Source organism: Electrophorus electricus, chromosome 17 (genome assembly GCF_013358815.1).
Source record: "Electrophorus electricus isolate fEleEle1 chromosome 17, fEleEle1.pri, whole genome shotgun sequence".
Classification (NCBI taxonomy): Eukaryota; Metazoa; Chordata; class Actinopteri; order Gymnotiformes; family Gymnotidae; genus Electrophorus; species Electrophorus electricus.
Window position 1 is genome coordinate 12803444 of NC_049551.1, and position 18899 is coordinate 12822342.

The window sequence follows — 18899 nt, forward strand, 5'->3', positions numbered from 1 at the left end:
TGACTGACTGTGTGTGTGTGTGTGTGTGAGAGAGAGAGAGAGAGAAAAGGTCAGATTCATACCGTTCAGTTCAGTGTGTTTACTGCTGAAAGAACATTCCAAACAGAATCTGTAATTTAATATTGACAGTGGAGGCACTTGGAGAAAACTTTGCCAACATTCCACTAAAACACACACATGCACAGAGATAAGAAGAATGTTGTAAGCACTATGTATAAATTTAGTGTCAATGCACTGGGAGAGTTGTATCAGTGGCTAATTGATAAGTGTGACAGCTTCCATCTGTAAGTACAGAAGAAATAAAATTCTTTTCAAAAAGCAAAACTGACAAACAGTTGGATGAAATCTGGTAGGAAGATTAATAAAAACTTAACAGCAGATCAGACTTCTCTGGTTTATCCCAAATCCCAGATCAGATCTGATTTCCTAAGTGACTTGTCCCACACATCAACAGACTACATTTATCGGTATGGCCTTTGCATCTGCACTTGTTCCTTGTCATTTAATAATGAAGGAATTTTTGGTGACAAGTATTCATATATTCATATAAATAATCTATTTATATATAAAAATCTCAAAACACTGAACGTAATGAAGGCTAAATAATCATTTTTATGACAGCAAACTAATAAAATGTCACAATACTAAGTATAAAATCTTAAAGAATCTACCGAAAAACCAAATAAACAAAGCAAAGGGCATCTGAAACATGCCTTTACTCTCCTGTCCTTCCCTGTCTTTCGCTATTTAATCATTTATCTGTAGAGCTGCTCCACTGAGCTCTTTCTTATCCATGTTTACATCCCTCATGCTGCGAATCCAATTCTTCTTCCAGTACATTTCCAGTGACTTCCCAGCCCTCTCCTTCCACAGATCCTTCCGCGTCCTCTCCCACGCAGCCATCTATCTCAGCTTTAATGGATTGTTTATGAATCTGCCCTCAGGCCCATGTACACTGGACTGCGGCCAGGTGTTGTTACCCCACCACGACCTCCCCCGGAGGCCCCGCCCCCCACGTCTGCTCATTCCTGCGCGCTTCATCGCCCTGACGACCATCATCAGTGGCGCGGCCGAGCACCACAGGGCTCAGAGGCCCTGCCAAAAGCCCAGCACCTCAGGGGTTTCCTACCCCAAGGCTCAGGAGCACCCGCGTCCCCACATCACCCTCCTAACCACTCGTTCCACACATGGGGATATTAAGCTAAAGTCGATATGAATCTGGGAACCTTACAAACTGCCCCGAGTGGAGCTCCATCTGAGTAACATATGGGGTGACGTGTCCGGTTCTTTCTGCTTGGCACCGTCGTGGTGGTTAGGAGCGAGGACACCAGGAGGCCGGATTAAACCTCAAATAGTTGCCGTGCCTCCACAGTGCGAACCATTGCATTTACTCAGCTCTTGCTTTGTCTGCATGTCATAGAGATCAGGAGTTGCGTTTATCACGGACGACAGTAAGCCAGGACTGTTAATCACATCCTGCACAGCTTCCTGGCTCCAGGCACTTCCTGACCCGACAGCGTGCAGCCGACGCTCACGCTGGTCTGCATATATGAAACCTTCAAAAATAAACAAAACAAAAACAAAACGCAACAAGCTGCACCTACTAACTCAGAATCTTTCCAAACATCCACACACCATGATCAAGACCTGGAGTATGAGATCACACACACACACACACACACACACCTATTACTTTGTTTCCTTCCTTCTGTCCTTCTCTATTCCTCTCACAGGAATGTGAATCGCTTTCTTTGGGTGAACAGCAGCCAGCACAACACCCCACATAGCATCTGGCTCTGGTTAGCCACAAGCCCCTCCCCCCGTCATCAAGCACACACTGCCTCCTCCAGCATAGCTTGCTCTATTCCCTCCTTCCTCTCGTGCTCTCGCTGCCTGTCCTCTGCGCAGAGGCTTGCTGCTGGGAGACGGGAACATGGAACGCCGGAGCATTGTATGCTGGGTGCCCTTCATCCTGTTCCTCTTCTTCAGATGGACACTCGGTCAGACCACTAACTACACCAGGTCTGGGATTGGCGCCTGTGTGTGTGTGTGTGTTTGTGAGTGTGTTTGTGGTGTGTGTGTTTGTGAGTGTGTGTGTGTGTGTGTCCATATACTAATAAACTTTTGTGAACCTCAGTGTTTGCACAGTGCAGAGTTTCCATTTCCAAGTAGAAATGTTAAGAGCTTGTTATTGTCTGTCTTTCTTTCCTTGTTTTATTGAGACGTGTAAGTGGAGTATGTTGTCTTGTGTTTTATTTTTGTCTCGCTGTCTACAGTAAACACACTGTGTTCACTTACCGTGTGTATTCTCACCACTCCAGTCTGTAAAATGCTAGATATATATTTAGAACTGCATAAATGCTGCCACTGCTTTTGTGTGTGTGTGTGTGTGTGTGTGTGTATATATGGTGTAGGTGTGTATGTGTAGTCAATACCAGACCTTTGGTCTGACTTACTGGGGGAACAGAGGCAGCTTTTTCTGGGATCCCGAACTAAATTGCATAACATTGGCAGAAGAGCTGTTGGGCAAGAACTTCGGAAAAGTTCCTTGAGTGTTTAAGATGGAAGGTCTTGGGTCTTGGACTTCACATACTGAGTATCACGCAATTCGTCCTGCTTGCTATTTCACAAACTCTTTAAAAAAGCAACATAGCTCTGGAGAGTCTATTGCTTTGGGTGAGTATACCCGTTGGGCTGGTGAAATCGTAGCACCTTGGTTTGGTTTCCAGTGCGTATGTCTTCCTGCTGTCTTTTGGCCCGTGTCCGTATTTCAATCTGTGAAGGCTGCCAGCTGCAAAACTTCCAAATAAATAAGAATGTAGTTTTCTTTCCAGTGTCACTGGGTATGAGTGCTTTGGGAGATGTATGCAGCAGAGATGAACAGGGAGAAGGTCTGGGTCAGTAACAGAAGTTCTGCGGTAATGTAAAATTCTCTAAAAGAAACAAAAAAAAGGAGTGGGACTGTCCCAGTGTTTCCGTGATCCCACTCTCTCTGGGCCACTGAATGAGAATTCTCAAATGCCCCTTTAGGTTTCCCTGTGTGGTAACGGTAATGCGTTAAAGGTTGGACTCACTTACATTGTGAAACAAAAGGCCAATGTTTCAGTGCGGGGTAGGGAGCGAGAGAAAGAGAACTCCTTCATGTCCATCCTGCTGCTGTGTCAGCACGCATGTCCCCGCTCCCTTGTATCCTATCCTAGTGATGTGCTATGTTTGTGTTTGTGCATCATACAGATGGATTGCACTGTTTTTAGAGAAGAATGCAATCCGCTTCCACTCCTGCCCCTGAGCACAAGTGCTCTGTGCTCTCTGCTCTGCCCTCAGGCCCGTGTTCAACTGCGGTGGGACCCTGGAGGGAGACTCAGGCTTCGTGGGCAGCGAGGGCTTTCCTGCATTCTACAAACCAGACAGCAAATGCACCTGGCACATCACTGTGAGAGCACTCATATGCCCCCTGCCTTCTGAATCACCCGCAGGATGTTCATGTTCACATACTGCACGCTGAGTCATTTATGTAGGAGACACTATCAGTTTGAGGTGTGTCTTTCATTCATGCTCTCATTCTCTTTCTCTACTGTCTTCAAGGTCCCAGAAGGCAATGTGGTCATGCTTTCCTTTAGGATCTTTGACCTGGAGGCTGACCCCCTTTGCCGATATGACTACGTGGACGTGTACAACGGTCATTCCAACCTGGTGCAGAAGCTGGGCCGCTTCTGTGGGACCTTCCGACCTGGCGCTCTAATCTCCACCTCCAACACCATGATGCTGGAGATGGTGTCGGACTCCGGCACAGGGGGCAGGGGCTTCCTGGCCTACTTTAATGGAGTAAAACCACATGTGGATGGTAGGACTTCTATCTCTGTGTGTAACACAAAAGCAAATATGAAATTTAAATCCTATGGCATACTGGCAATGCATGTCAAATCTCTTTTTATCCCACTGTAATATTTTTCTTTGTAAGTCCCAATAATTCTACTTTCAACTAAATGTCTGGTCCAACTTTTCTGTACACTTATCCAGTTTACATTTTTGATGTGTTTCGTGGCTGAGGCCTGTTTGGCACTGGAACTGTACTAAATCATGGACTGACTGGAGGTCCCCATAGACTGGACTGAAAACTCTGTTATGGTGTATTTTATGATGCAATTATGAAACCTGAATTTCGAACATTCAAAAATAAAATCTCGGTGATGTACTGACAACTGCAGCAGGTACCTGATGATGATCATTGTTGACAATTGTGTCACTCATTTTCAGAGCATCAGTTTTGTGGTGGAAAAATGACGAAGCCACAAGGCACCATCAAAACTCCCAACTGGCCAGAAAAGAACTACCCAACAGGCATTAGCTGCTCCTGGCTCATTACTGTGGAACCAGACATGGTCAGGACCACTTAAACATTCAACTCCGAAGAACAATGTAAAAGATCAGAATTGACTTACAGCAATGTTTTACTTTATATGCAAGGACTTTTAAGCAAGTGGATTGTTCTTGAATTTTCTCCAAACCTACAGTGGTTTCCTATCAAAGTTATTTCGTTATCTCATACTGGAAAAAAGCTGTTTGGTGAAGTCAGTTCGAAACAGCTTTGATGTAGACTGCAGGGGAACTGATGTGAAAAGATGTGAAAAGTAACTGTACTAACTGACATTGCAGGTGGTTGAGGTGAAGTTTGGGAAGTTCGACGTGGAGCCAGACATCTACTGCCGATTTGACTATGTGGCATTCTTTAACGGAGGAGAGAAGGACGACTCGCGGCGTATCGGCAAACATTGCGGTGATGTAGCCCCTGAGTGAGCCCTGGCGCCGGACACTTACCTGAGAGTCACCTACTTTACATTTGTCTCACCTTCATCTGCTGCAAATTTATATATGATAAATTAATCTAAAATATAATAAGGCTTCAAACAGCATATGTTTAGAATGGAAAAGATGTACTATTTTGTATATATATATATATATTCCAGTATCATTCCTGAGGTCCTCTGCATTATGAATATTTTGCCTGCTCTAACACACCTGATTTATCATATAATGTGCTTAAAGGTGCATTAGACAATGTTCAAGAAATACCACCTCTAGTGGTTAAGCAGGTGAACACAACAACACTGGAATGATTTTTTTACAATCCATCCTCCATTCCCGCCAATGAACACAAAGCTAGTCTATAAGATCTATCCAGTCGAGTTGAATTACAATTTTCTAGCATTACCCAAGTTTTCAAGAACACACTTTTGAGTTGGTAGACTGATTATTAATAATACTTTGCAATTTAACAATTTGTTAGCATAAGTGAACTATCATCTCAGGGCTGGAAGAGCCGGAAATACGGAAAAAATATGCAGAGTACGAGATCTACTGCTGATGGTTTATTTTGATATTTTGGGTGGATATGTTTGAATGCCTTAAATTAAATGCCGTAAATTTCGTCTGTGCTTCTCAACTCTGATTTGTTTGCGGCCATCTACAGGACCATCGTGACCAACAACAATATGCTCCTGGTCCAGTTTGTGTCTGACCTCAGCGTGACCTCTGATGGCTTCATGGCCACATATTCCAGTGTCCCGCGAGGCTCTCGCACCCCCACTGCAGGGGGCTTTCACCAATCAGGAGCCCGAGTGAATTCTGTACCCACAGCTCCACGCATTCCTTCAGTCCTGCCCAAGAAACCCGTGATCATCAAGACCACAGAAGCCCCATCTACTACTACCACAACCAACCCCCCGCGCAGACATGTGCCGGCCAAACCTGTCCGGCCCGCCAGACCTCCAGTCCACAAGCCAGAACCAGGCCAGCGCAGACCGGCTCGTCCAGGTGAGAGGTCATCTCAGGTGGTGCTTTGTACTATGAAATGTTTTTAGTTGAAACTAAAGTGCAAAACATGTTTAAAATATGTTTGAATATATTTGCAAAATATGCCTTTTGAAATATTTATAAATTTCTTTGTAACAGTAGTGTAAACATTTTTTTTTTTGTATTACTTTGTGCAGTTTGACTTTCTTGTGGTCATTTTCAGGTCCAAACACAAACCCTCATTGCACAAAAACATGTAAGAGAGATGGAACCATCAAGAAAAGCTTCTGTGCCAGCGAGTTTGGTGAGTACTGGCCCAAAACCCCCCAGTACCAGCTGCCAGGCAGAGACAAGGAATGACTGTCTCTCTTCCACTCTTTCCTCTCCATGTCAGTGATCACGGGGACTGTGACGATGCTGTCCAATGGCCCCGAGGGTAGTCTGCATGCGTCCGTTTCCATTATAAAGGCCTACAAGGCTGGTAGTCTGACCATCACACAAGCTGGAGAGACTATGTCAGTCAAACTGGTGCTGCCCTGCAGACTATGTCCACTGCTTCGCAGAGGTACTGACACACACTGACACACACACACACACACACAACCTCATAAACACCCCACTCACACAATCACGTGACGCACATATACTGACACGCTTCATAATCCAGGTCTGTTTGACTTTTTTTTCACCCTTCATTGTTACCATTTACCGTTTTCTCTGTTGACTGTCACGTTTCCCTATTCCAGGTCAGAACTTCATTCTCATGGGCCAAGTGGATGACGAGGGGCGTGGCACCCTGGCGCCCGGGAGCTTTACCGCATCCTACAAAACTCCACACCACAAAATCCTCGCCAACCTCAACAAGCAGCCGTGCTGATACGTCAGCTCGACCGGAATTGAGGGACTCTGTAGTCACGGATCTAGGAAAGATTTTGAAATGCGTTATTCCCTCCGTTCTTTTGTATTTCCAGGTAAACGCTCTCTAACAAAGTGTCTGAGAGAAAGAGACTGAAATTTCATTGAATTCTGGAGCAGCTATATATGCTTAATTAGAAATAATCACATGGCAAAATATAGAGGGGCTACATTTATCTTTATTCATTTTATTCGCAAAAAGTTGTGGCACAATACATTTGTAATTTATGATGATGTCCTCGAAATAAAGTCTTTAATTGTACTATGCAGTTACCGACTCCGCTGTTGGCTGACTGTGATTTTCTAAGTCCCGTTAGGCTGCACCCGTGGAAACCAGGGTGTTCGTAAAGAACAATATCGCCATTACGCGGCCGTGCGTTAAAGTACACCCCACTGCGCCTTATCTGGCGTCACCGTCTCTAGAGAGGTCTCGTCTGCTCGGCACGGTATGGAAACATCTACCGCCGTACCCGTGCGCAATTATGCGACTGATAAAAAAATAAATAACAAGTATGCATTTTGAATCACAGCCAGTAACAGCCCGTATCTACCTCGGTAATGATTTACAGGTATATAAAGGAGACGTGTTTATTCTCAATCTGAAGTCTGGGAACCATGCTGTTTACTCAAACTGCAGTCGCGTTTATAAGCCTTCCACATGACCCGTTTAATGGCACAGTAAGGAGTTGCAGAACGATTAGCGAAACAGCAACATCGCCACTGGCTTTCATGAACACAGCCGAGAGCCATGGCGAAACATCACTTAAGGTTTTTTTTACACACACATTACCAAACTTTACAGTCTCGACCGTTTTCTGAACAAGTGTCGTCCATGTGAACACTTTCTGAACTAGGGTATATAGTTCTAGCCTTTCTAATTAAACGTTTAAGTAGATACTTAATGATGTTCAGACACACTGGCCGCCACTACGTAGCCATTCAACCTAACAGTCGTTATTTTTAATTATTTTGTAATTAATTACAATATTAGGCTAATTACATTTCCGTATCTATGAGTGCGTGAAGCACGAATCACGAGTTGAGCAACGTCACCAACGCGGACATCCTCAGGAGATACAACTGCGCTGTAGCTGTTGCTCAGGACTGTTTTTCTAAGTCGAACTTTACTCGAGAGAGCTTTACTCTCATTAACCCGATTACAAAGAGATAAAAGAAAGAACGGGTTTAGCCAGAATTGCTAATTCATACAGTACATGCCGGCATAAGTTAGAGCAAAGCGTTTATAGTGGGTTGCTATAGTAACTCACCGCCGGACAACTAAGCACTTTAGGCCAAATATATATAAACACAAGCGGGTGGGCAAATAAGCCGTTGTGATATACCCCGGGGAGTAACAACTACACTGGCCTGCTCTGAAGCATTTCACTATAGAGTCCATGAAGCGTTTGCTCTATTATTATTAATTATTATTATTATTATTGTTATTATTATTATTATTATTATTGTTATTATTATTATTATTATTATTATCCTAATAATAATCCCAAATTGCATCCACCGCTCTCTCCCGTCTCCTGTCCTGGACTAGACTGGCACGCAGGGCAAGGCATTAAGGCACGTGAGATCAGCAGGTGGCGTCGATGACGTTGCCGTCCATCTGGTGCCGACAGGCGACTCGAGCCTTGTGGGAGAGGCAGACCTGCACACCGCCCTGCCCGCTGCCCGCCCACGAAAGAGAGTGAGGCAAGGGCGTCTGCTCGTCGACAGATGGAGCTGAGGCAGAAAAAAAACAAAAAAACAAAACACAGTCTAGGTAAATTCAGAAGCTCACAAGCCCCAATACAACACGTTCAATTGCAAATACTGCAACAGTCTTGCTCATGCTCACCAGGCGGCGCTGGGCAAGGCGGGCCCTTTCTGCAGTCTTTACGGCGCTTGTACCAGGAGAAACAACGCACGCTTTTCTTCCCCATGGTCGCGGATGGTGGGGGGCGGGGCCTGCAGAGAAGGGGGCGGGGTCCGTCAGCCGGGCGTTTGGAGGTTGAGCGCCCTTATCCCATAGTTGAGTATTGGATGCTCAGGTAGCTCTTTGCCGATAAGACCACAGCGCTTGCAAAAACAAAAAAAAAAGTGTTGTGGTAATTGCATTTGTTTTGGTGATGTTATTATTTGGGAAAAACACATCTTATAATGGAAAACGTTGGAGGAGGGTTTAGTGTTTCAGTCCCTGTGGGGGTTCGGACGTGACAGGCTAATGGCCTTCTTTACTGACTTTTAAGATGAACGCCTGGCTCAGCCAATGGGTGTTTTCTCTGTGTGATCCACGTGGGACTGTTTGAATCCTGCTTTTGTGAAGTTTGTGAACTATTTTAATTCTGTTCTGTGGTGGGTGGTGTGTCCTGCTTGGAGTGCTGCCTCCTTTTAGTGGTTTGTTCTTGATGGTGTTTTTTTATTGAGGTACCTGAATAGCTACGTTAGGTCTATTTTAGAAAAAGAGCGACCCAACAAAAAAGCGGTCTATGCTTGTAGGCTGTAATATCTCAGAAATATTAAAACTATTATAATTAATATAATAGGCAGAAGAGCGCCGTATAATATAATATATTAATAACAAACCATGGAAAACCTGATGTTATATTAGCGAAACATCTTGGACCTATTTTGACGCATGGCTATCAACCTGTGTCTTGCTATGAACAAAGACCTGTCTAGAAAAGAAACGTCAACCCAACCACGTTCATGCACTGTGATACAGATATGCACATCAGTAAATCCGTTACAGGACTGACAGCAGGTGCTTCTTGAAGAGTGGCTCAAAATGGATGTTTGAAAATAAAACGGCGCTGGACAGCGATAACATGTGGCTGGAGCTGCAGAAACTAGGACGACTTGCTCGCCTTGTCTGGATGTGCTGCTGAGGTTTTGCACTTTAGAGTGCGACGGAATAAACAAGAAGACAAGTCGTCATCCTACTTAACGCCTCCCAGCCGCAACGACTGAAACTAAAACGGGCTTCATACTCGCTGGAAGGTTACAACGTGATAGCGTTAAACCTAATATTACATGGTAATTAGTTATTTATTATTAGTCAAAGCTCATAATTTAAAAGCCTATATGTAAATGCCTATATGCGCATGTTGTTAAGCGAGGATGACGTCTATTTAATAAAACAATATTTAATAAAAACGACACTTATAGTTAACGGAAATCGACAGGAAATAAACATACCTGTGAGCAAAAGCGGTGTTTTTGTCTCATGCAACTTTTTGGTGCACGTTCAGTTCATAGCTCCGCGAGCTTGATTTCGCGCTCGGGGTCGCCTTGGCGATGTGTGCGTGGCGCGCGCGACGCATTCCCTGCTGTTACCGGCTGTGCCCGTTCCTGTCTTATCACGGTTGTGTATTAAGGGCTGGCTTGTGCGTGCGTGGATCGCCCGTGGAAATTTCCACAGACCGAGCTTAAAGGCAATGATCCGGCGAGTTTAAACGACCGGTCGCCTATTGTGACGAGTGATTACCGCAAAAATCCAGGTTAACAGAAACACAACGAGAAGAGTTAGAAATGGAAATCGAGCCTATATGCGTTGGAAATGTTTGGCCCGCGTAAGAATAAAACAAACTGAATGGTCCCAGATAAAAAACAAAAAACAAAACAAAACAGTGCTGTAATGTTGTCAAAGTATTCCAAACATAGCCAGCCCAACGTTTTAATGTTTGATGTTTTTTTTAATTTTTAATTTTTTTTATGGGTTTTGCATGTGGTGCACTTCAAACATTTATTCTAACTTCTAAAGGCCAGGAGACACGACAGACAGACACGTGCGGGGTTGCAGAAGAACGCCGTACTGGGGGAGTTATTTTATAGTTATTTCACACCATGATGCTGTTTCTCACTGTCACCTTGTCATGTTAAAAATACCGTAGCATTAAAACGCCAAGTTTATTGAACATGAAATAAAAAAGTATAACATACATACTGCATAATATACTCAGAGTAAAAAGGCACACAACTGTTAAATGAAAGTACATCTGTCATGTAGTCAGTCGTTCTGTCTTCACATACAAATTTTATATTTAAAAATAAAAATAGTCAAGAATAAAATGTGTGTATGTGTTCATGGAGTTCATGGGTGTGTGTGTGTGTGTGTAGGGGGGAGAGAGAGAAGAACGGACCAGATACTCATATATCAAAAGCGACCAGAGGAGTTATTATAAAGCAGCCTGCACATGTATGTGAGGAGTAAAGACTCCAGGCAGCCAGGCGCTTGTCCAAGTAGCTGTTTATCACACAAACGCGAGTGCATTTTACACATTCTCCCCTTAAAACGCATTTCGATGGAATGCTCTCTGGAGCTTCAGTTCTTCCAGCCTGCTCTCCAGCGCCTGTTTATTTCATACCCACACACTGCCCTTCCCATCACTCTCTGTCGCCCCCTGCTGGCCACAGCAGCCCCCCAGTCCCCTTTTATGGGAGACGGGCAGGTTCTTGTAGACGGCACGGCTATAGGGGATGAAGCACAGGCTCAGCTGGAGGTGGCGGGCCAGTCTGCAGTAGGCTGCCAGAGCCAAGACCAGCAGAGGCACCAGTAGCAAGAAGCCCACCACCAGCAGGGCCACGCACGCGGTGTCATTGAGCAGGTTGGAGCAATATATAGAGGTACCATGGGGCTGCACCTGGAGGAGAGGAGAAGATGGGAGGAGGGGAGGAGAGGAGACCTTAGTGATTTAAAAGTATTATTAGCAGACAGCTTGAACTGGGTGACCTCGGTTACTGAGAAGGTGGAGCCTACTGGAGGCTTTGAGGATGTAGTTTTTTAAAAAAAGAGGGTGGGGCATACCGGATGCTTAGTGGGTGGAGTTTAAAGAAGAAAAGGGTGGGGCATACTGGAAGCTTTATAGTTGGAGCTAAATTTAGCTTAATTAAGACTCAGTGGTATTACTCACTGGTATAAAAGAAGCATATGCTGTGGTTTTAGGCAAATTTTAGTCAACAGGATGAAATGGTTTGTTCTCCAGCCCTATCCAGATGGATTCATGACTATAGACTCTATTGACATGACAACTTTGGTACCCGTATGGCTCTTCAGCAGAACTGAAGAGGTTTGGTTAGCTGCTCCATGTGTTTTTGGCAGACAATTAAGATATGATCTGTCTGTCAGAAATAATCGACTGTGTGTGTGTGTGTGTGTTTGTGTGTGTGTAAGGTGATCGTTGTCAGAGACCATGGATTGGGTTTAGGTTTGCTGTCGTCTGTGTTCTTTGTTAAACTCTTTGTTGGAATTTATTTATCACTGTCAGGAGGTCCGAGATATTTTACCTGTCATTTATTTATCTCAAAGATATGTAGATTAAAAATAATATGTCTGAAGGGCTGTTCCACACAAACATGAATAAAACGTTGTACATTGCTCTTCAAATAAAGGACAAGTACACACATTTTTCAAGATTTCACTTGATTTGTGTGTTTTGCCTTATGAGAACCCTCTGGGTGGAGTATATCATCTGAAATTTGTTACAGTGTAGAACAGGAGGCAGATTAAGACAGTGATTGCCAGAGACATTGAACTTGGACTGAGCTCCGATCTCTAAGACACCAGCTGTGGGTTTTGCTTTGTGAAGATCTGTCCTTCTAACCCGTGAGTGCCCCAGATGCCCTGGAAGATGGGCCTTCTTACCGTCGAATGGCACAGGAATCCAAACACCACCATAACAAGTGCTGGGGTGAGGATGAGGCCAAAGACCGCACCCGCCAGGCCTGCGTTGATGGTCGCGATGAGGAGGTTCTGGGCCGTCACGAGAACCGAGCACGCCCAGCAGTCCAGAGAGCCCCGGAGTTCCAGCGGAGACTCGGCTACCGTGCTGCCTGCCACAGAGTAGGGTGGTGGCACAACCACCCCTGGCCCCGCCGAAGAGGTGGAGCTAGTGTGATGGAGGCGGGGTTGCAGTGACTCAAGGTCAGCCATGTCGCTGGAGGGCTGCTGGGATATGGCCTTCTCCAATGTCCCGTTGCGAGACAGGCTCATTCTGTCACGACTCAGCCTTTCAAGAGAAAAAAAACAAACAAACAGTAACGGTGGTGGGAAAACAGAAATCTTGTATGGAAGGGGCACAGTGGAAGGTTACTGACCTGAAACAGCTAACATTTATAGACCATGCTTCAGTTCACAATAAAGGACCATTTCTCTCTCACACACACACACAAAAACCTCTCACAGAAGTAAAGTATATTTTTCTCAGAGGCCAGTGGCATGAAGTCGGGAAGGTAAACAGAGATAACTGAACAGCTGTGAACAGGAGGAAACCGACTCCCTCCACTGCACAGAACTCCAGGATGACTAAAAACACATAACAATAAGGCAGGAACAGGCCCGTCAGGAAGGCGAGTGTGCTTAGTGGACCATGTGTATCTCTCCAAGCAGGACATCTCCTCAAACATAACTTCCTGCAGGCTGAAGAGCAAACAAACGCTGACCTCTCAGCTGTGTCACCTTCATGAAACTTAAAAAAAAAATAAAAATCCTCCTTTCTAAGAACAGGCCCCATTTTAAACTGTATCAATTTGGGACGGGTCCAGTTGTATTATTTATATGAGGTTATTGTGCAGATGACATCAGGCTGCCAACTATAGTGCTGATATGATCTTTCCCACAATGAGGGCTCCTATAGATAATTCAATTTTATTTTAAGAAAGCATCAGATTTAGGCTTTTAGAAATGTCTTATAACCTAACCTTGCGATCAAAATCACCTGACTCAGGAACTAAACCAGCTATCTGCAAGCCTGCTACCAGAAGTCTCTCATCTTCAGTAACCTTGACTGACCTTGACAAAGATTTAGGGCAAAATCCAGTCTATGACTATTTCTTAATCACATCACTGTTGTAGGATTGTTGTCCAGATCAAAACTGAAGAAAAACGTATGTCTAGCTTTGGTAGCTCGAATATTATAGCTAATATTAAAGCACCTTTATGTAAGTGCTGGAAATACTTATGCATAATTCACAGTGTCTTGCTGTGTGCATGTCGGGTGTTTTACAGTATGGGAGAGTGATGCTGGGTCTGCCAGCCTCCCAGCTGACACCTCGCTCTGTACTTACCTCAGTATGACGTTCCAGAGCTGTGGGTCTCTGTCCTCTTCACCTGTCTGATAAGTGAATATGTCCTCTGGTGCTTGGAATCACTCCTTTGGTTGGTGTCCACTTCTCTTCTCCTGACAAAAATCAAGCGGCTCATATGGATTTGATAGAAAGTCCTTCTGGGTTTTTTTTTGGTTTTTTTTTGGGATGTGTGACAGCAGTAGGTCACGGTCCTATGTCCTGATTTTGTGATTTTCTTGTGGTTTTCACATGTCAACAGCTTCTGATGCTTTGGTCGTGCTGCTGCTGGACCTACCCCAAACTGAGCTCTTTCTGATGGAAAACTCTGCCTTCCCCCCTCTCTCTCTCTCTCTCTCTCTTGCTCTTTCCCTCTCCTTTCCTGCCTGCTCTTAACTTCCTTTTACAAAGATGGCTGAGGGCAAGCCAAATATTCCCTCCCTCCCACCTTTCACTCTCCGGGGCCTGACTCCTGGTTGGGGTAGATAGGGAATTCAGACACAGGGGGTTGTGGATAATTTGCTGCTCACTGTAGCCTGAAGTTTAGAGGTGGTCGTTGTCAAGCAGAGTCCTGTAGCTGATGTTCCTGCAGGCTGCAGAACAGCTCTTCAGGAAACTGGACACATGTAACAATATGTGGTAGCAAGGACATATGAAGGGTTAAATATTCTGTTCTGGGTATGTGTTTTTACATACTAGACTCTTAAGGAAATTAACTGTTTTTGTCTCATTTAGGATTAAAAAAACAAAAGTATAAATTAATAATGGGAAGGAAATCTACATAATTTCTAAACCTGTTTTAAAAGAAAGCACAAGCTTTGACACAGAGGGCACAGAGTGTGATCATCACGGGATTAACAGGGCACAGAGTGTGATCATCACAGGATTAACAGGGTACAGAGTGTGATCATCACGGGATTAACAGGGTACAGAGAGATCATCACAGGATTAACAGGGTACAGAGTGAGATCATCATGGGATTAACAGGGTACAGAGAGAGATCATCACAGGATTAACAGGGTACAGAGTGAGATCATCATGGGATTAACAGGGTACAGAGTGAGATCATCACAGGATTAACAGGATACAGAGTGAGATCATCACGGGATTAACAGGGTACAGAGTGAGATCATCACGGGATTAACAGGGTACAGAGTAAGATCATCATGGGATTAACAGGGTAGAGAGTGAGATCATTAGGGGATTAACAGGGTACAGAGAGAGATCATCAGGGAATTAACAGAGGATACAGAGTGAGATCAGCAGGGGATGAACAGAGGGTACAGAGGAAGATCAGCAGGGGATTAACAGATCAGGAAATCAAAGCCTTGCAATAAAATGAGAAACTTCATTTATTCAGCCACTGTCCCTCATTCATTCCTGCTCTGTGCCCCTATCTGACCGAACACTCAGCAAGTCTGACAGTTACATGAGACAAATTCCTACATCATAGGGGCCTTATTCGACCTGGGAAAATTAGGATTCGGGAGTGGAGCAGATAACAAGGGTGGAACATTCGTAATGAACCAGATTTTGAACATAAGCATTCCACAGACCCTAGCTGAAGGAAAGAGCATTTCAACAGCACTTAATGAAATGAACACAGAGCTGAAGTCGGTTCCGGTACAAAAGTTCTGTTAAGGCCCCTTCCTGTCCCAGGTTATGAACTGGGAAGTTAATGTTCTGTTCCAAGGTCATAGCGCAGGACTGGACACATGGAAGAGGAAATGGCATGTGCAAAAACTGGTAGAAAATTGGGTCATATTTTTTACCAAGCACTAGGTATAAATGAGTCAAGATCACGTGGCTTTGGAAGGCCAAAATGTTCCTGGTGGTGCATTCAGAGTGTCGTTTGCAACTGCAGTGTTGAGAAGCAGCTGCTTCAAAGGATTCTGAAGGAATGTCACTGAAGAGATCGACTGATGGACACTTTTGCTCCCAAGATTCTTTGCAGTGATAAAGTGGTGGCAGTTGGTACACTTGAATTCACCAAGTTAGCAACACAACTCTCAGCAGGTCTATTATACATGCATACACAGTACACGTTGCAGTTGAAAATCTACAGAATCTGCCAGCCCCTAAGATAAAAATGTTTCTAACTAAAACTCAAACCTTGATATAAGTGACTAGGTTCATACTAAATGAACTGTGGACAGTGTATGATACTAATAGTATCGCAGGACAGACGTTACTGTTGGTATATCTGTTCTTATTATTCATTTGGGTGGAACCACCACAGGGGGAACGCAGAAAGGAAGAGCAAAACATACCGACACCAAACATCAGCTGACTTAACAACGTTCCAAAGAAACAAGTTAAACAAACCAGAGGCCAAACGAAGCAATATAAACCCGGGCTTCCTAAAAGTCCTCCACTAATGGTTTACACCAGTCAGATATCCACTACTGCACTTATTAACCTTGTCTGATATTATATTAACCTTGCCTTTAATATGACTTTTTTAAATAGCTATTTTATTCATATTTTCTCGTTATCTTTTTAAATCTATTTTTAAAATTCTATTATATATCTTATGAGATATAAGATATGATAAAATTATATCTTATTATTACAAATCTTATTTTAACCCGTTTATTCTGTATTCAGTGTAGTTTTTATATATCTGTAAATAGTCCGCTGTGTCAGTCTGTATGGTAAATGGGTCCTCATCAGGACAGGGGTGGCATGTTAAAGGGGATATCCTGACAGTCACGATAGAGTAAGACTGCCTTCCTGTCTTTGGAACCAGGATGTCCATCTGCAGAGGGCGCCGAGGTGTCACGCAAAAGTTCATGTCTCTCAAGGTCATGACCCCTGGTGTGATACAACAGGAACTGGTGCCGGAAATCTCTGTTTCGGCGATAGACTGCCACACAATCTATCATCCCAAAATAACGGGTACAAAATGAGGAAATGGAGCCACAAATTTATCAAATGTTTTTTTTTTAATTTCTTTTCCCCATAGTTCTATCAATTATAACACACAAAATCACACAAGTGTTTAAGACAGGTCTGGCTCAGTTTGTCATTTTTCTTGTCTTTTTTCCCTTTTCATTTACAGTAAAATCAAATCAAGAGTTTAATAAACCTGACAAACAAACTCGGAGAGAAGTGGACAAAAAACAACCACAGCTCAATGAAATCTGCAGGTAATAATTCTAAAAAGATCGTAGCGATCAGAACAGCAATTATGACAGTCGTCATCCACACGTATCACGATATCTGGTATTTCATGTAAAGTAAAGCAAACTCTTTAATCTGTTGGATACAGTACAAAGACATTCATGGCATAAAGGTGTACAGAGTCTGTTCTAAGCACCAAGCTCTGAGATTAATATTATATTCATGTACGTAACTCTCTAGATCATATACACGAAGAGACAGGCGAGAGGAGGGGGCTCGAGCACCGTTCAGAATCAGACGTCCCCCATCCAGACCTCAGCTCTGCCCAAACAAATGCACAACTCGGAGAGAAATAGAGGAAAGAAACATCCGGACCTGCCTCGTTCAGGAGGAGCACCGTGTGTGTTCAATAAATACGCAAGGAGCAGTCGAATAAATAAAACTACAATGAGAAAAAGAACATAAAAAATTCAGAAAAAAAAAAAAATCAGGAATTTCAGTTTGAGAACTAACAAAATAAAGCATAGCTGACTAAAAGAGAATCTGAGCTAAAGTAAAAGGAATCTGAGGAAAACGGACGGGAATTCTCTTATCTTGATTAATACAGAATGGTTCACTAAACACTCACAAGGTTTTCTGGACAAATGCAACCAACCAAATAAGTTCTAGGATTAACCCGTATTTTTTGAATGATTTGTGATGTGTGTTTAACGTTCCGAGGACATTTTTAATGCTCCGAGAAATCACCAGGAATTGCCTTTTGTCTAAATACAAGTCACAAGGCCAAAATGGTGTCATTCTAGGTTTTTTTTTTTTGAAAACCTCTGAAAGATAAAAAAGACACAAAACAAAATATAGCACCCAGATAAATATGCAAACAGCATATTTACAAAGATTAGAGTTGTAGTAAATATGAGAAAACATAACCATAGCAATAACAGAAATACCACGTAATGCCACTGTTATAATTAGCTTCTTTACTGAAGGACTCGTTCCCCTACTGAGTCCAACAAGTATCGCTTGCTCATCAAAGTCTGAGAACAACTAGACTGCTGAAAATATCCTCAGATTTGCATAACTGTAAACCACAACAGTACCTGAATTAATTCACATGTTCGGCAAGTGTGTGCGTGTGTTTTGTTTTTTTTGTTTGTTTTTTTGTTTGTTTTTTTGAAGAACCACAACATTTTCCTCCTTGTACAACTGACCGGACCGTGAGTTTTTAGTTCACATTATGCAGTTTGAGCCTCTCTCTTCATTCCATGCGCAGGGCTGTTATAATGCCTAATGACAGCGTTATAGCGTCACGTCCCGTCAGTAGCCGGAGGAGGGGAAGACGACTGAGGTGGAGAAGCATCTGACGATGTTGTTTTGTAAACAATACCGAGTAAACAGCTTGTTGATTGGGAACGCAGAGAGAAAGAGAGAGAGTTTGCAGTAGTGGTTTTAGTCAAAACAAAAGACTACAAACAGAAAATGAAAAATGAAAACAAAAACAGGAGAGAAATGAAGGTTGGCACGGCTGCAGCTGCTGAGTGTGCAGGAGATTTGGTTATGGCTGTGTGACATCAAACCCCAGGGTCACTTAGAGCATCAAACCCCAGGATCACTTAGAACACCAAACCCCAGGGTCACTTAGAGCATCAAACCCCGGGGTCACTTAGAGCATCAAACCCCAGGGTCACTTAGAACACCAAACCCCAGGGTCACTTAGAACACCAAACCCCAGGGTCACCTAGAACACCAAACCCCAGGGTCACTTAGAGCATGAAACCCCAGGATCACTTAGAACACCAAACCCCAGGGTCACTTAGAACACCAAACCCCAGGGTCACTTAGAGCATCAAACCCCAGGGTCATTTAGAACACGGCACCGGAGCCTGTGTAGAAGAGAAGAAGCAGTATGTTAAATATTTGTTTGCTATTTTTTTAACATGGCTGTGGGTAAAAATTGTATGATCATTGTATGTGTTCAGTCTGTGTGTGTGTGTGTGTGTGTGTGTGTGTGTGTATGT

At 43.6% G+C, this 18899-nt stretch overlaps 3 protein-coding genes across 3 annotated transcripts in view; 1 reads left to right on the forward strand and 2 right to left on the reverse strand.

Moving 5' to 3' along the window:
- The first annotated feature begins 1852 nt into the window (after nucleotides 1-1852).
- Nucleotides 1853-6977, forward strand: pcolcea (procollagen C-endopeptidase enhancer a). Its single transcript, XM_027015310.2, has 9 exons — nucleotides 1853-2022; nucleotides 3325-3433; nucleotides 3586-3844; nucleotides 4258-4382; nucleotides 4657-4793; nucleotides 5471-5814; nucleotides 6017-6097; nucleotides 6188-6358; nucleotides 6540-6977. The coding sequence occupies exons 1-9, from the start codon at nucleotides 1934-1936 to the stop codon at nucleotides 6668-6670; spliced, it is 1446 nt and encodes a 481-aa protein (XP_026871111.2). The 5' UTR covers nucleotides 1853-1933; the 3' UTR covers nucleotides 6671-6977.
- A 3612-nt stretch (nucleotides 6978-10589) lies between these two features.
- tmem88a (transmembrane protein 88 a) lies at nucleotides 10590-14111 on the reverse strand. The gene is made up of 3 exons (XM_027015311.2): nucleotides 13765-14111; nucleotides 12344-12707; nucleotides 10590-11342 (listed from the first exon to the last, which is right to left on the reverse strand). The coding sequence occupies exons 2-3, from the start codon at nucleotides 12689-12691 to the stop codon at nucleotides 11061-11063; spliced, it is 630 nt and encodes a 209-aa protein (XP_026871112.1). The 5' UTR covers nucleotides 12692-12707; nucleotides 13765-14111; the 3' UTR covers nucleotides 10590-11060.
- Nucleotides 14112-16705: 2594 nt separating this feature from the next.
- Nucleotides 16706-18899, reverse strand: part of kdm6bb (lysine (K)-specific demethylase 6B, b) — a 27133-nt gene continuing 24939 nt past the window's right edge. The window contains exon 22 of the mRNA XM_035535791.1: nucleotides 16706-18764. Coding sequence (XP_035391684.1) covers nucleotides 18741-18764 — 24 coding nt within the window. The 3' untranslated portion in view covers nucleotides 16706-18740. The remainder of the gene's footprint in view (nucleotides 18765-18899) is intronic.

Bases quoted from the DNA above. Each gene is read 5' to 3' on its own strand.
- tmem88a (XM_027015311.2), bottom strand. From the start codon at position 12,691: ATGAGCCTGTCTCGCAACGGGACATTGGAGAAGGCCATATCCCAGCAG. The intron at 11,343-12,343 runs GTAAGAAGGCCC...CCTCTCCTCCAG, and splicing joins GATTCCTGTGCCATTCGACG to GTGCAGCCCCATGGTACCTC.
- pcolcea (XM_027015310.2), top strand. From the start codon at position 1,934: ATGGAACGCCGGAGCATTGTATGCTGGGTGCCCTTCATCCTGTTCCTC. The intron at 4,383-4,656 runs GTCAGGACCACT...CTGACATTGCAG, and splicing joins TTACTGTGGAACCAGACATG to GTGGTTGAGGTGAAGTTTGG. The intron at 6,098-6,187 runs GTGAGTACTGGC...TCTCCATGTCAG, and splicing joins CTTCTGTGCCAGCGAGTTTG to TGATCACGGGGACTGTGACG.